Consider the following 15999-nt stretch of genomic DNA (forward strand, 5'->3'; position numbering starts at 1 on the left):
GATATGTTAAGCAAGATGACAAAATGTGAATTATTTATTAAATGTCCTATTGGGGTTATGTCTGATTGAAACAAAAGATGAATTTATTGAAATACCAGATGGCTGATGCGTCTGATAACATCTCAAATCTGGGTATTCAGGGCGATAAATGTTCAGACTTCCACTTATATTTCTTAGTATACATAAAAATTCCTTGGGAAAAAAACCCCAACATATTCTTCACATCAGTCAATTAAATTAATTTTCTTTCAAACAGTGAGAAAACTTTTGATGTGCATCGACATGTGTTGTATGAGTACAGGGAGACCTCATAATGAGGGGTTAGACAACTGCATCTCCCACATCACACTGATTTTAAATGATTGATAAAATGCCATCGATTAGGGGAATGTGTCCTATATTACTAGATTAAGTACATGCATGACTGCATGTCTGTGTCTGCATTGCCATGCCCTGCTATCCAGAGATGACACTGTGAAGTCCCGCTCCTGAAACCCAAATTTCAGCTCACTGTGGCTTTAACCCAAACTGACATATTTTTTTCTAAAGGATTTAAGATAGGGAAAACAATCAGTTGGTTTAGCCACCTGGCTCGGAAGGTTCTGATACCAATGATTATGGATGTGTTTGGTATTACTGGCTGTCAGATAAAGCTTGGAAACAAACAACTCGCCTTCCACAGGCATACCACAAATGCATTCAATTTAAGTGACAGATAGTGGCTTCAGTACTTTATACACATCCTATTTTAAATCCCTGGCATTTAAAATAAAATTTAAAAATGAAAAGTTCTGCTGTGCAAGAAATGTCCAAGCCAAACTTGTGCTGTGAACTATTGCATTCATTGTGCTGTAAAGGAGAATGTGGGTTAGAGTCCCTGGTGATAACACAGTCACAGCAAATCTAAAAGAAAATGCACTCTTACTCAAAGTACTGCTCCAGTCTACATTTGTTTGTACCTTTGGCCAAAGCAATTAAATTGTTTTTGCTTTCTTCATCTGATGGACCGTTAATTGCTACACACATATTCCATTAGGAACAATGGAAAACTCTTAATCATTTTCTCATTTAAACACATCACACCCCATATTAATTAATGTCCCTGAGAATAAAATAGATGCATATTATTATGATTCTTTAACAAGTCAAGACCAAATAAAAGCAGAAAAAGATCAAATGGACTTCACTGAAAATTAGAAGTTAGGATTTCTGAATCTACATTTGTACAAAATAAGCAAACAAGTTCACTTGAGTCTAGGCCTCAGCCTTTGATACACAAACATCAACCTAAAATATCTGTTGGGTTTTCTTTTTCCATATCACAAACATCCAGAAAAGTCAAAAGTCTGAGGACAGAATCTGACTTGCCAGAAATCAGTGAACTTGGCAAAATTTTATAGGAGGTAGGACTGGAAAGGGTCTCAAGACAGCACTTAGGTAGGCACCTTTCGACCTACAAAGGCACTGTGGTCCTCTCCTCCTATGCCCTCTGAGGGCTTCTGAACATAAAATAGGATTCAAGAACCCCCAAGCCCCTTCTTGTCACCTTGGAGTAGGTGCAGACAGTTAAATTTCAGAGCTAAGACTTAATTCATTCACACGTCCTTCACCTCAGACAAGGCTGTACCATCCTCCATCAGATTATTATTTAATATGTTCAAAGAAACAGACAGTGATGAAAATTCTACAGTATAAACAGTCTGCCCCTGTGTTTGGAAAGGTGGCTTTTCCCCCTTGCTGAAATACATCCACCCTGTCCTCAGAGGACACAAAAGACTGATTTTATCTTCCTTTTTTCTTTTTGTTTCCATTGGAGTACTTCAACCTATTTCTTCTCAGTTTCCATCATCCATTTAATTACTGAAAACACATAAATTCCTTCAGCCAGAGGACTGGCATGTCACCCAGAAAACCCATTTTGACACCAAACCCTCCTCACTACTCCAGCTGGGGGGATGCAGTGTGCCTCCCGTGGGGTTTGCCCACTGGATAGAAAACCTGGCCTGCATGCACTGGGACAGAAATGTAAATAAAAATAAAACCACAAGGAGAAAAAGCAATGCTGTACCTCATCCATGAGGAGCAGGAGAGGAACAGCACCACTGGTCCTGTCTGATATTACCACCTTTGCACAGGATCCACTACAATTTCTTTATCTTAAGGTAAGATAAAAGACTTGTTCCCAAATGCAAGCACACTGTTAAGTAAACCAAGTGTCCACAGCAAAGTGAAACTTGTGTGAAATTTTGCAGTTGTTTTCAGGAGATGCAGAAGGGAGGTTAAAGGTAGATACTAACAACTGCCAACAGCAGCAAGCATAAATTATTCGTATTTTAACCCCATTAATTCTACTTATTAACTGGATATCTTGATTTATTTTATGAAGAATAGAACACATAGGTTTCTTATTTCTTCTGCAGGTGATTTATTCACCCTATACTCGTCCTGTAATCCTGTTTAACCACCAAAAAAATTTAGGAGAAAAGTGGCACAAAAACATTTAGGGGAGAGGAAGAAAAGATGACAGGAAAAAATAACTTTTAAAGTCACAGGCACAAAAATTATGGAGAGGTTGGTACGCTGGTAGCAATGATTTGTGGGTGAATATTGTGACTTTATAATGCATTTAGGCAAGAGCTGAGAACTTAATCCCATCTGGTGCTTAGCATCTCACTGTTGATCTGTTTACAGGATGAGTCTTGACATATCAGCAGATCTCACTGAATTCCTGAGGCTATTCACTTATCCCTCTTCATCATTTTTTGAAGTTCATTTACAAAGGAGAAAGTGACTGGTCTCTTGTATCGTGTTGTATGCAATGCTTTATACTTTATTTACATATTTGTATAAATACATGAAATATCGTATCTTGCACACTGTGTGCAGCATCCTTAACATAGTAGAGGTTCAGAGGAGAAGGAAATAGGGGGTTCAGTTTTTGCACCATTTCAAATGGAAAAGCTGTTCCAAGAGCAGTGTCTCCTGCAGCTCCTGCTTGGCTTCTGCTATTTTAATGGCCACTCATTTCATTTCACATCTGTGCTGAATTCCTGCGAGTGCAGACTAAAAGTTACAGGAGGAGAAATAAAAAAAACCCCATGTCTGTAGAAAATGGAGCCTTTCTCATTCATTTTAAGTAGTTTGAATGAGTTGCCTGGAAAAATATGAAAGCTTTGCCTGTTGCCTTCAAGAAGCAAAATAAATTGCATTGCAGGCTGGCACATAGAAAGAAAATATATTTTAGAAACAGGACCAGAGCTAATAGCTATCTTGTTTTTCTCAACTAGAGGTCAGTAGCTCACTGTGCCTCCAAAGCTGAGGATGTCCAAACCAAATCTGACCTTTTTCCTTCTTTTTTTTTTTTTTTTTTTTTTTAATCACATTCCACATGTGATTTATAAATTGCACAGCCTGCTGTAGGTAACTCAAGGCCAGCTGCAGTGTCAAATGGCATTTCAGAGGCTGTTTTTTGCAGGAAGATGAGAACATTTGAAAGTAGCCTAAAGGAGTCTGGCAGTCTGCAGCACTGCCAGCCATCATCAGCCATCAGCAGTGCCATTAACTGCGGGTAAACGACATCCAGTATGCAAATGGCCACTGGGTTTGTGCACAAAATGATGAACTAGTTATAATTTATACTTTTCTGAGTGTACAGTCTATTGCCGGGGTGAGAGGAGATAGGAACCTACTTTTTAAAGAACAGTTATAGCATGTCAGGTTAAAAAGCTTTCTGCTAGATTTGCTGATGTTTTTTCTGATGATGTTTAATTAATATCATATCTGGTTTACACTGATAGATTCAATTCATACATATAATCTACATGTTTGGCACAGGTAATGCATTTGTTCGAGTAATATTACTTACATTATTACTAGTGGATTGTCTGTAATAATAGTTGTAATTGGTAATCTAAGCGATTTTTTTATCTGCACTGGTTTAAATTATGAGTGACTTCCACTGCTTTGAGCTGAATTATCATGATTTGTCTCAGATGAAGATCTAGCTGTGCTCGTTTCAGGTGTGCACGAACATCTCTCCCTCACACCAAAATCAGGGGGTGTGGACAAAGTGGGCAAAAGACAAAATGCTCAAATTAACAACCTACCTTGAACTTCTCTATGCATTTCTGGAGGGAGTCTGGTCTTCAAAATATGTCTCTTTTTGGCTTTGAACCTCCTGTAAACCATGCACAGTGGACTACCATTTTTGTATCATCAACATGTAGATAAGATGGGAAAGATAGCATGAGAATGTGAGAGTATGCTTCATAAGTTTTTATTCTGAACCTGAAGAAATAATAAAGCCATGTAATAGATATTGGTGGATATGATATTTATGAACTTTATGTACAGTAACTGAGAGAAAGAATGTCTTTTCCTCCTCTTATTCACTCCAAAAATGCATGTGCCCACAAACACATGCATGTGCCACCTTCATTTTTCTGAATATCAAGATGTGCTGCACTGAAGCAAACTGGAGCCGTGACTGGATATTCTTTATAAAATATTCTTCCTATAATATGGGCAGGATTAACTGCTCCATGAAATAACATTTTTAAAATATTCTGCTCAGTGTGAAAAATGTTGTTAAGGTACAGCAGAAAACATTCCTTTCCCCGAGCTGCTAATCTTCAGGTATTTCTCCTAAATTACTCTGTCTTAAAACTTAGGACAGTTTTCTTTTTAAAATTCTAATCAACTTACATTGTCATCATCTGGATTTTCTGCTAATGCCATAAAACACTTTGTTTATCCTGAAAACTCTCACTGAATGTTTCAGGTCAAGACATTCAAATTGCTTGCTGGACACAAGCATCAACAAGAATTCTCTGTATTTCAGAAATCTTTTCAGCAGAGAATATCAGTACCTATTTTCTGGGCTTTCACCTTTTTTTTTTTCCATGAAGCAATTATGAATTAGGTTATCATATTTAAAAGTACAGCAGCATACATTTTCTGGCTCTTTCTTTTAACATCAGCTGCAAGAGACTGAGCTACAGAGGAGCTACACATAGGTGTGGAGGGTCTGTATGTGCAAAGTTGCTAGAGCTGCTGAGTAAATATTCCAGCAAGTTACACCTTTTGAGTATTCAGACTGACATAAATAGATACAGACACTGTAAAATCTGTAATGTTCTACAGCAGGGTGGTCAAATGGCAGGAGCTTGTACCAAAAAAAAAAAAAAAGTCACCTTGTAATGTGGCAGTCACTGATTTTGGGGAGGGTGAAGCTCTGTGGGAAGGAAGGAGGATTCTGTAGCAGAGGACCAGAAAACTGGAGAAGTAGGTCTGTTATTTTTCCCTACTGCCCTTTCCCAGCTCTGCCTTTTTTTTTTTTTTTCTCCCTGTCCATGTCCTCAATAGCCCCAGCCTTTTCCCCCCTCACAATTTATCAGATCTTTAGCAGTGGTTAAAGGCTGTGGAAGCTGTGCCACAATTATGCCTCAATTATGTGTTGAAAGGGGATCTGTGACCTTTAGATGGCTGGGGATGACCCTGCTATCATTGCTTGTCCCCTCCTGGCCCTGCTGAGGGGACACTGCAGTATTGCATGCTATCGATTTTCCCCATGCCACTTACGGTTTTATAGACATCTACAGTATCTCCTCTCAGGCTGGAGAGACTTATCTGTTTAATAACTCCCAAAAAAAACCTTCTTCTTGCTGCTTCTTTCTCTGTGTTTGCTGTTTGGGATAAGGTAGGAGCAGACCTGCAGCCACCCAGAGCTCAAGGTGAAGGTGTGCACTGGCTGTGCACACTGACACGTTGATAATTTACATTCTGGTCTTTATTTCTTGAGCACAAATCACCCTGGGGTTATTTCGTCATTTGGAATTTATATTTTTTTACATAGAGCATAATACTGTAATTCCAACATCAGCCTCTCAAATCATAAAAAATAGTGGCAGTCTTCAGAGGTATCCCGAAAAAAACTGCCCAGAAACAAATGTGAGGAGTGGTCATTGAGAGGCACCAGCTTTTCAAGAGTTTTTAGTTGCATAAGTGGTTTATTTATTATTGATTTTGGACATGCAGCAACAAGCAGGTAAAGAAAAATTACTTATAGCTACAGAAATAGCTTCTTTTTTCTACTGATGAGTCATGTTTTGTCCATAGTCCTCCCTGCTCTTTTCAAACGCCTTGACTCCATTAGTGAATTGAGGCTGAAGGAAAATGAGGAGTGGCAGAGAATATGGTTTTTCCCATAAGAAATTTGCCATGGGGCCACAGACAAAGAACAGTAAATTTCTGTTAGAATGTTATATTTCATGCAAGTCATACTTGTGGATGGTGACAAAGCTTACCTCACTTTCTCATAAATTTATTTCCCTAAAATATTTCTTCTGATCTGGCATATTTAGTTAATTTCTTGAAACTAGATCTTGAATTTTGAGGGAAGGTGTATTTTGTATTTGCATAAAATAACCTCTGAAAGAGATGACTTAGATTTCAAGTGATAATGAAATCACACATGAGTTAAAAATAAAATTTAATTCTTGTTTTCCTGCTGTAAGTAAATGACATAATCCTCCCTCCTTCAGCTGTATTTGTTGCTGGTTTTGCATCACATAATTTTATTTATTTTGCATATCTATATGCAGATATGAACACTGGGGCTGTAGAAAGGTTCTGGTAAACAACATTTTTTGTTCTAAGCCTTCATTTAAATGTTATCTTTGAAATGAATCCTCCATAGGAAGAATGAAACAGAGAATAAAATAATTTTTCAGTAGGTCTGCAGCAAGGGCTGTCTTCAGTTCTGCATTGCTCAGCACCTAGCCAGGTGAAAAATATCAATAGGTATTTTGCATGCATGTGCAAGAAATCGAATGAAAAAAAAAAAAACACTTTTAGGCTTTCCTAGCTGCATTTTGTGTTTTGGGAGGTGCCATTGTAATTTTGATAATTAATTTACTGCCTGTTATTTTTTGCTACAAATGAAACTGGACTTGAGGTGCAAAACTTGTTAGCCCAAGCTCCTGCTGATTTATGTATCAACACTGTACTCAGGCAGCAAACAATTTTGCCTGCGGTAAATAATTTTGGTTTTTTTTCCTTAGACTCACAAATCTGATGTTTCTGTGGTCATTCTCTCTGCCACTTTACCCATCCATCAGAACTCCCACATCCTTTCACGCTCCCACCTCTGTGTTGGTGTGATGGCAAGGGAGAAGGGGAATTCACCCCTTCCATGCAAAAGAGCATCACCTGGGGAGGGCACAGATTTTGTTTGACGTGCTGAAAAGACAGCACTGGAGAGAAGCTTCCAAAATCCAAAGGAGTGCGGCATGGAGACCAAAAAGCTCTGTGAAGATGTCACAAAGGAACCAGAGTCAGGGCTAAAATATTAGATCAGCCACCTCAGACTTCAAACTCTGATATTTTCCCAAGAACTTCCAGGAAACTTGTAATTCTGCATTAATTCAGTCATATAAGCACATCTCCAGGAGGTCCATATTCTTCTCTGCACGATACAAATGATAGTCATTCATTTCAAGTCGAAAAGCCATCAGGTTCAGTTTTTACAAATGAGAAGTGAATTGGCTGACATTTTAAGGGAATGAACATTTCCCATAAAAACTGAAAATAACCCAAGGGGATAATCTGATCATTTTGCCAAATTTGGTGCTGTGGCCTTTTGAATTTAAATAATGGCTGGCAGGGGAAAAATCTGGCACTGATTTATTGCAGGTAGGAGTTTGATAACTCACTTTTGTGTAGGTTAACCAATACAGGTGGAAATAAGATCATAACATGCACTGTACTATTCCAGGATGTTTCACTTTTATCACAGCCTGATGCCCTTAATTCATCTGCTGACTTTTGTTTGACATGAGAAGATAATATCCTTGATAATCACGAACTTTATGAGGGCTTATACAGTTGCACCCCAGCTGCATTCATAAGTGATACAATAAAAATTCTTATCTTTAATTATTAATGTTATTTTCTCAGAAACAGTAACAGGATCTCCTGGGATTTATTTGAGGTGGTACAAATGCCAAGTAAAAAGACATTTGATTTTTAAAATGTTAATGATTTTTGTGTAAATCTCAGAGCGTGGCCTTGGCAGAACAGCAGGTGAAGCTTTGAGGAGAAGGCTCTACCTGCGCCAGGGCTGAGTGTGTCATGGCATGCCATGAAATCACAAGGTCTTAGCAAAGCCAGGGGCTCATGGAATCACAGGTTTGGGTTGAAGGGACTCCAAAGCTCCTGATGTTCCACTCCCTGCCATGGGCAGGGACACCTCCCACTGTCCCAGGCTGCTCCCAGCCCCAATGTCCAGCCTGGCCTTGGACACTGCCAGGGATCCAGGGGCAGCCCCAGCCTCCCTGGAAACAATTCCTTCCTCAGACCTAACCCAAACCTTCTCTTTGCCAGTTCAAACCTCAAGCTGCGTGTCCCGATGATAAAAACTCATCGCGGAGCCAGCGCCACCAGAGTTCCACCGCAGCCTGGGCGGTCTTAAAACCTCCTCGTTGCTTCCCTGCAGGTGTTCCAGGGGAACTTCGACAACGACACGCACCGCAAGAACGTCATCGACCCGCCGATCTACGCCCGGCATGTGCGCATCCTGCCCTGGTCCTGGTACGGCCGCATCACCCTGCGGTCCGAGCTGCTGGGCTGCGCGGCCGAGGACTGAGCCCACCCCGTGCCACCCGCGCTCCCGCTGTAGAAGAAGCTGTGCAAAAAGCCTGTAGGATGCTGAGTGGGGTTTTTCCATGAAGCAGTGCTCGCTCATTTTATGGTAGGCCGCTAGCTGTCTTTCGCCAGGAGGTCTAAGCCTGCCCTTTAAAATGATCCAATCCGATTTTGCCCTTGAGATCTGTTGGTGTTGTCCCTTCTGCTGTGGAATTATTCTCCTAGGTTTTTTTTCTCCTTTGAGTTGTTCACCACCAGTTGAAATGAGTTAAGGGAAAAGAGAGGGAAAAAAAAAAAACAAAGAGCAGCATCCTTTTTACAAGGGAAGAGAAATAGCACGAGGAAGCTCATTTGCAGCTTCAGGAACATTGGGCTGACGAGTTCTCCATAAATCATACCGTCATCTTACTTGCAAAAAGTGATACTGCAGCTTTTAGCAATAAGTCTACTTGGGGATGACTGCATTATAGTAATTGTGCCTATCAAACACTGTCAGTACTTATGACACATATTTTGGGAGACACTCCGTGGTACTGTAAAACACAGTACCTGTGATGTTACAGGCGACCTTTCTCCTGTTTCATCCAGACAGCAGAGTCCACACACCTGGAGGGTTTCCCTAACTTGCCCCATTTTCCTTCTCTATTTTGCATGCTGTAGACACGACCTCCATCTTTTCTGTTTAGCATCACACTGCTGGTGCTGTTTTCCTTGGAAGATGTCACCTGTTTGCATATGTAACCAAATCAGTGTGTTACAAAGTTAATGAGTTTGCCAAAGTTTATGGATTTGCAAAGTTTTTGAGCTCTTTCAAGGGGACTGAGGTGAGGCACCAGGGTACTTGTGGTGTCTCATCTTGGGTACCCACACAGTGCATCAGAAATCCTGTGTCATGACGATTTGCCCAGGGGTGAGCAACACAGCCCTAGACAAGTCTGCCCACCCAATTTCCACTTTCACAAACTCTCTGAATTTCTGTGAGAAGGAAAATGCGGGGTGAAGGAACCAGGTGCTAAAAGACACACAGGAGGAATGACTCCCTTACTGCCAGGAAACCCTCTCTTTAGGCTCTTCCTAAAGTCACAGCTTTCCTCCCAGAAGGAAAGAGGTGACGTAGGAGCTCACCAAAGCCTGACCCTTGTCACCCTCTGCTCATAAAAAGTCTTTTCAGACACACACCATTGAGCCAAGAGGAGGCTGTTTCCTATCACGCCCCATCTACAGAAATGCTTCACACACAGCATGATAGCAACCCCAGTTTAAAAAGTAGTTTTTAGTAGGAAAAGTGGAGAAGTAGGGGGGACATTCTCCCCCGTGCCTCAGTTTCCCCTGCTGATTGAGATAACAATACCAATCTTTGAAGAGCAATCCAAGTTTCCTTGGAGTAAAGCTCTCTGCGACTACATTAGAGCAGCACCTCAGTCTAAAAAAGATCCCGGGACAGGGAGTGAGGGGACATTTTATCTGTTACCTGAAATAACAGCACTTGGGATTACTGCCAACCTTTTAATTTCATAACATGCTGGTGTGGAGAGAATGAGAGAATGTGAGAGAGAAAGAGAGAGAGAGAGATGCAGCTGCATGTTTTAGCAAATGTCACTGAACTTCTATTTTCTGTCACTGTTACATTCTCACCAAAACTCTGAAATATGAACTTGGGCACTGCTTCCCAGGCCAGCAGCTAGCTGGCCCCACAATCTGCAAAGGGCAAAGTTTACCTTGGAAACAAAACGGTTTGGATTTCGAAAAAACCTGCATTTAATCACACATTCTCCACCACAGACTAAATATATATTATCCATTGAACTGTGAAAGACTCTAGAATAGCAGCCAGGAATTTTACATACAAGAATTGGGGATATAATGGTGGCGGTTTTCTGATAGTGTCACTTAAACTGTCACATTTTAGCAAACAGAACACCCTGCCTCTACAAAACGACTTAATCCTTAAACTGTATTTATACAAGTATTTATTTTATAAGGCTTAGACATTTAAAGACTTCTAAAGAAGAGTCCTGTAAAGGTAAAAGTATGTGTAAGAAATGTTGAGGTCCTGTGCAACACTGCTAAGTTTGTTCTTTATTTTTTACTTTGTGCTGCATAACAAAAGCCACTAGACTGTTACTGTCTTGTCTGTAACTGTGTTAACAGCATTCCTTAATGATGTATATATGGAGGGGTCTTCAAGCAAAAGGAATGATTTTAAAGAGAAAGTCAATCACTTTGGTGGTACTTCTAATGAGAAAAAAAGAAATCTGAATAATGGAGGACACGTCTATCCCCGCATTAGCTACTGCCTACATTTTGCAATTTAGGCTTGAGGTTAAAAAAAAGAAAAAAGAAAAAGAAAAAAGAAAAAGAAAAAAACTAGTAATATTTATCTCTTTAGGATGCACACGCAATACTTTAAGAGGATTAAATACATGTTCCTGTTATGGGATAGCAGTTGACTTGAGTTTAATTACAGGTATGAAAAATAGCATGTAGCTATTTCACTGACTGTATCCAAAAAACAGAAGGCCATTTCAGAAAATTAGACTTCCTACTTTAACAACTTGTGCTGATGCTCTTTTGAATTATTTATTTTGTGTTCTTAATGTTGGGGTTTTTTTTCATGTTATTCACCTTTTGCAACTTCAGTTTTGGTTTTGAATTAATATTTCTTGGTTTAGTAATTTAATTGTTATCCCTTCATCTGCATATGGAGTTTTCATGTAATGCAACGCAGTAATTTTAATTTGGGATGAATTTTGTGTTGAGTATTTTCATCCTCATGTCCTGTGTCAGCTGCCAGCAGTCTTCACAACCTGCAAGGATAGCTCCACGCCTGTGATAATACTCCACGATAATTTATTAAAAAATCATGTATGTGATGCCCTTACAATTTCAACTTGCATGCTGGGGGGTTTTCCAGTGACATTATTCCTCAGCTACCAAAAAGCTTTCTTGGAATGGCATTTCCAGCACCACATTCTGCTCCCAGCATCAGCAGTATCAGTCTGAAATAGCTCTTGGTTTAAGTGGAATCCCTCAGATTTAACTAAACAGGTGGGAATCAGATATGGGGAAAGAATTAAATTTTTTCCTTCAAGTTGATTTTGTTGTCTAGGTGAATACCATTGCCATAAGGGTCAATGTATTAATTAACATGACTGTTCTCTCCCAGTGAAAGCAACCAGCACTACAAAACCAGAAGTGCAGGACCGGGGATGTCCCTTTAAGAGGGGACAGAGGAAAGCTCGGAAATGATCCTTGACTTCTCTATTAATTGCTAAGAGTGACATTGAACAAGACCAAAAGTGTTCTCCTAATTAAATTTCACCCTGAACCAGTTAAGCATTTGCAGGCAGGCTTCACCTTTATGTAGCTGGGTAATGTGCTACGTTTATAGCCTGGGAAATAAAGCACTGGCACGAGGCTCCTTTTTATCTGTGTTGAGGGCCCGTCGCCTTAACTGGCTCTGGTTCTGAGGTTGACTTTCTCTTTAGGAATGGCTGCACACAAATTAAGTGTCAGTTTTGAAGACTAAGGATACTAAATGGGTGTATCTTTGCTATACAACAAATGTGAACTATAATATTCAGTGCTGGCTTCTGATGTGTCAGTAAGTACAGAAGTATCTCGGACACAAATGACCTTTGCAACCTTTCAAGCTGTGTGATATCCAAATGGTTTTGTATATACTTAAATCATGTAGAGCGATGTAAAACCAGTACGACCTTGTCTAGTCTTCAAACTTAACAATAAAACTTTTGAAAAACGAGGTGGTTTTCTTGAAGTGGTTATATTGCAGCACCTTGAAAGAGACACAACTTAGCCTCAGCCTCACTGGCGGCAAATGTGGAGCAGAGATATGACGTGGCATTTTCCTGGGTTCATCCACAGGGTCTTTGTGGTAGGTAAGTTTGCTTCTGGCAAAATCAGCAGTCGGTGCTGTGCTCCTCTCAATGTGTTCCCTTTGTTCTTCCAGATAAAAAAACCCTATAGGTTTGAATGAGTCTAAAAATATTTTTTTTCCCGTCCTGCTGCCCTCTGAATGAGCACCAGAAATGTAAAATGACAATTTCATTTCCTGGAAGTCAAATTTCTTGGGATATTTATCAGTCCTTACCCTCTCTCCTCCACTCCTGCATAGGCAAATTAATTTCTGAGAAGATAAGGAGTGGCTGCAGCCCAGACCTGCTATGAGATGCCACAGCAGGGCTGGTGTTTGCTCATAACCTTGCCCCTTTTCTCTTTTATTTGCTGCTCAGCCTGCTCCCCAAAATGTCTTATATTAGTTAACTCGATAATTTCAATTTCTTGAGAAGCTTAGAGGTTAAAGCAGCACATGGAAAAGCCATTTGCTCCCAAATTTAAACAATTAAATTATATATATATATATATTTTTTTTACTAAAGAAAGATGAAGCTTCAGTGGTTTACACTTTGAATAAGCCCAGAAATACACATGATTTTGTATTATAATGGTTTCCCTTGCGTTCTTTCACTAAAAATCCTCTTTTAGAGACAAAAGCCATGCACAGTCACTCACTGGTGAATGCCTGCCCAACATGCAGTCTCAACACTCAACACTCAGTACAGCATGTTCTCTTTCAGCAGAAGAGTCACACAATTGCAATTTTCCCTTATTACACATCTCTGCCAGTTACAAAAATGAGAATACAATGCTGCACACAAGAAGAGGAGTGTTTTTGGAGAATGATGGCTGAGTGCCAGCACTTCAGTTGTAAATTTCTCCATCTTGAAGCTTTCTGACTTTAAGTTATAAATAACAACTCTTTCACAAAATAGGAGGACTTTTCAGGGGAACTGAAAAGTGGGTTTTCCTCACATTCTCCATAACATATAACCCCAGGAATTCTAGTGAAGACAATGAGAGAAAATAATCAGTAAATCTCTTCAAAATAGCAACAATTTATCAACGTCCATCTTCCCATACCTGTTGCTAGTGAGCTCAAGGGATTAAAATGAGTTTCAACAGGCTACATCATCACGAAATAAGTAGTCTCTGATACTTCTGTGGTAAACAAAATTACATGTATTTTATACCTTAGAATTAATAGCAGATCAATCTCTTCACTTACTGATTACTAAGTGACCTGTGATCACTTAGCCTTAGAAATCAAATAGGACAAATTAGAAGATAATTTTAAAACAGGACTAAATAAAGATAATTTTACTGATCCAAAAGTCTTTTTTAATATAATTTGCATAATCTTCTTAATAGAGAGATACACTTTAGAATCCAAATGACTGCTTTAGACTAAGAAACTAAAACATAAAAGGCACAATTGCACAAAACTTTGCTGTGCAGCTTAATGGTTGCATTTATTCCAAATTATCTTTCAGCGACACAGATATCAGGGAAAACATGTATATTTAAATTCCTCTGAATGTAAGAACATAGAATCATGGTCCCACAACTTATCCTGCTAAGAGTGCAACAAAATTCACTTTACCAGTGTATGTTAGCAAGAATAATTGTGGTTTTACGTGGTTTGTATCAACTTGGAAGTAGGCTCCACGTGTATGGGAGTGTACAGGAAGCATGAACCACCTGGTGACACACAGGTAGGGCAGAGGAGATGGGGAGGATGGCCAGAACATCCCCTCTTTGTCACAGTAATATTTCCTTCTCTGGTTTGCCAGCTGATGGACTGCGGTTATCTGAGGTCACACGTCAGAGGATGGGTCAGTAGGCACACTTCTCACTAGATGGAGGAAATCAACCCTCAGAAGACAGTAGGAAAGGTCACTAATCATTTGCATCCGACCAGAAAATCCAAAGCAGACTAAATGAATGTATTTGTTTTCTGAGATGCTGTGAGAGGCCGGCAGGAGCTGTGGAGAAAGGCCACAATAAATGCAGTCAACTACACAGACTGCATAAAGTATGCACGTGAGGCACTGAAGCAAGATCAAGGGGCCCCTAAAAAGTGATACATGCTATTTCCTTAGGAAAGTGTCAGAAAATATGATGTAGGTGCTATAGACTGACACACTGTGGACTTGTACCAGGTCTGGATGGGATGGATTTACCCCTCTAATGTTTCTGGGGGTCTAAAGCTTTTCAGTCACAGGCTCTATAAGGAAGGACAGGCAACAGGGGAGATAAGGGGGGGGGTGTCACGTCTAATTGAAGACCAGCTGGAGTTCGTGGAGCTCTGCTGGGGTGGATGAGGAGATGACAGAGATTTCAGGAGTAAAGTGAGGGCAGGGACAGGTGACATTATAGCAGGGATGTGCCACAAGGCAGGGACAGTTGACAGCACGGCAGGGATGTGCCACAGGATGCAGGAAGAGTTGAGGAGCCCCTCTTTGGACAGACTGGAGCAGCCTCGTGTTCACAAGCCCTGGTTGTCAAGGAGGACTTCAACCACCCCAAACAAGAATCATAGGTTGGGTTGGGTTGGGTGGGATTGGATTGGGAGAAAACTTTAAGATTATCTAATCCGACCCCCTGCCATGGGCAGGGACACCTCCCACTGTCCCAGGCTGCTCCCAGCCCCAATGTCCAGCCTGGCCTTGGACACTCCAGGGATCCAGGGGCAACCCCAGCTGCTCTGGGCACCCTGTGCCAGGGCCTGCCCACCCTGCCAGGGAACAATTCCTTCCTAATAACTAATAACTAAACCCACCTAAGTTTTCTTCCTGACTTCCCAATAATTAAGCCTACCAGGACAGGCTGTGGTGACTGTGAAATGGTGAAATTCAAGATCCTTTGGGTAGTGAGGAAGGAACACAAGTTCAATGCCTTGGGTTTCAGGACGGGAGAATTTGGCCTCCTCAGGGATCTGCTTGGTAGAGTATGATGGGTTCAAGTCCTGGAGGGAAAGGGGGCCCAATAAAGCTGATTAATATTCAATGATCACCTCCACCAAACTCAGGAGCAAAACATCCCAACAAAGAGAAAATCAGACAAAGATGCCAGGAGTCCTGTGTGGGTGAAAAAGGAGCTCCTGGCCAAGCACAAAACACAAAAAGGAACTCTCTAGGGCATGGAAGAGATCACAGGTATCCTGGGAGGAGTACAGAGAAGTTGTCCAGGATCAGGTTAGGAAAGGTAAAGCCCTGATAAAATTTAATCTTTCCAGGAACATCAAGGGCATATGGAAAAGTTTCTATAGGTATGTTGGTGACAAAAGGAAAAGCAGGGAAAAGGTGGGCCCACTCTGGAATAAAAAAAGGAGACCCAGGACATGGTGAATGCTGAGGTACTCAACAGTTTGCCTGAATTTCACCAAGAGGAGCTCCAGTAACACTGCCCAAGGTGCAGAAGGTGAAGGGAGGGGCTGAAGAACTGCCCAGTGTAGGAGGAGATCAGGCTGAAGACCATCCAAGGCCATGGGACCTG

The 15999-nt window shown here is 40.7% G+C and overlaps 1 protein-coding gene across 2 annotated transcripts in view; it reads left to right on the top strand.

Annotated features, from left to right (window-relative positions):
- Positions 1 to 12406, top strand: part of EDIL3 (EGF like repeats and discoidin domains 3) — a 237376-nt gene extending 224970 nt beyond the window's left edge. For both annotated transcript variants that reach the window (XM_039566793.1, XM_039566792.1), the window contains one exon: positions 8495 to 12406. In XM_039566793.1, the coding sequence (XP_039422727.1) occupies positions 8495 to 8644 (150 nt within the window). In that variant the 3' untranslated portion in view covers positions 8645 to 12406. The remainder of the gene's footprint in view (positions 1 to 8494) is intronic.
- The last annotated feature ends 3593 nt before the right edge of the window (positions 12407 to 15999 follow it).

The sequence above is a fragment of the Corvus cornix genome, chromosome Z (assembly GCF_000738735.6).
Source record: "Corvus cornix cornix isolate S_Up_H32 chromosome Z, ASM73873v5, whole genome shotgun sequence".
Classification (NCBI taxonomy): domain Eukaryota; kingdom Metazoa; phylum Chordata; class Aves; order Passeriformes; family Corvidae; genus Corvus; species Corvus cornix.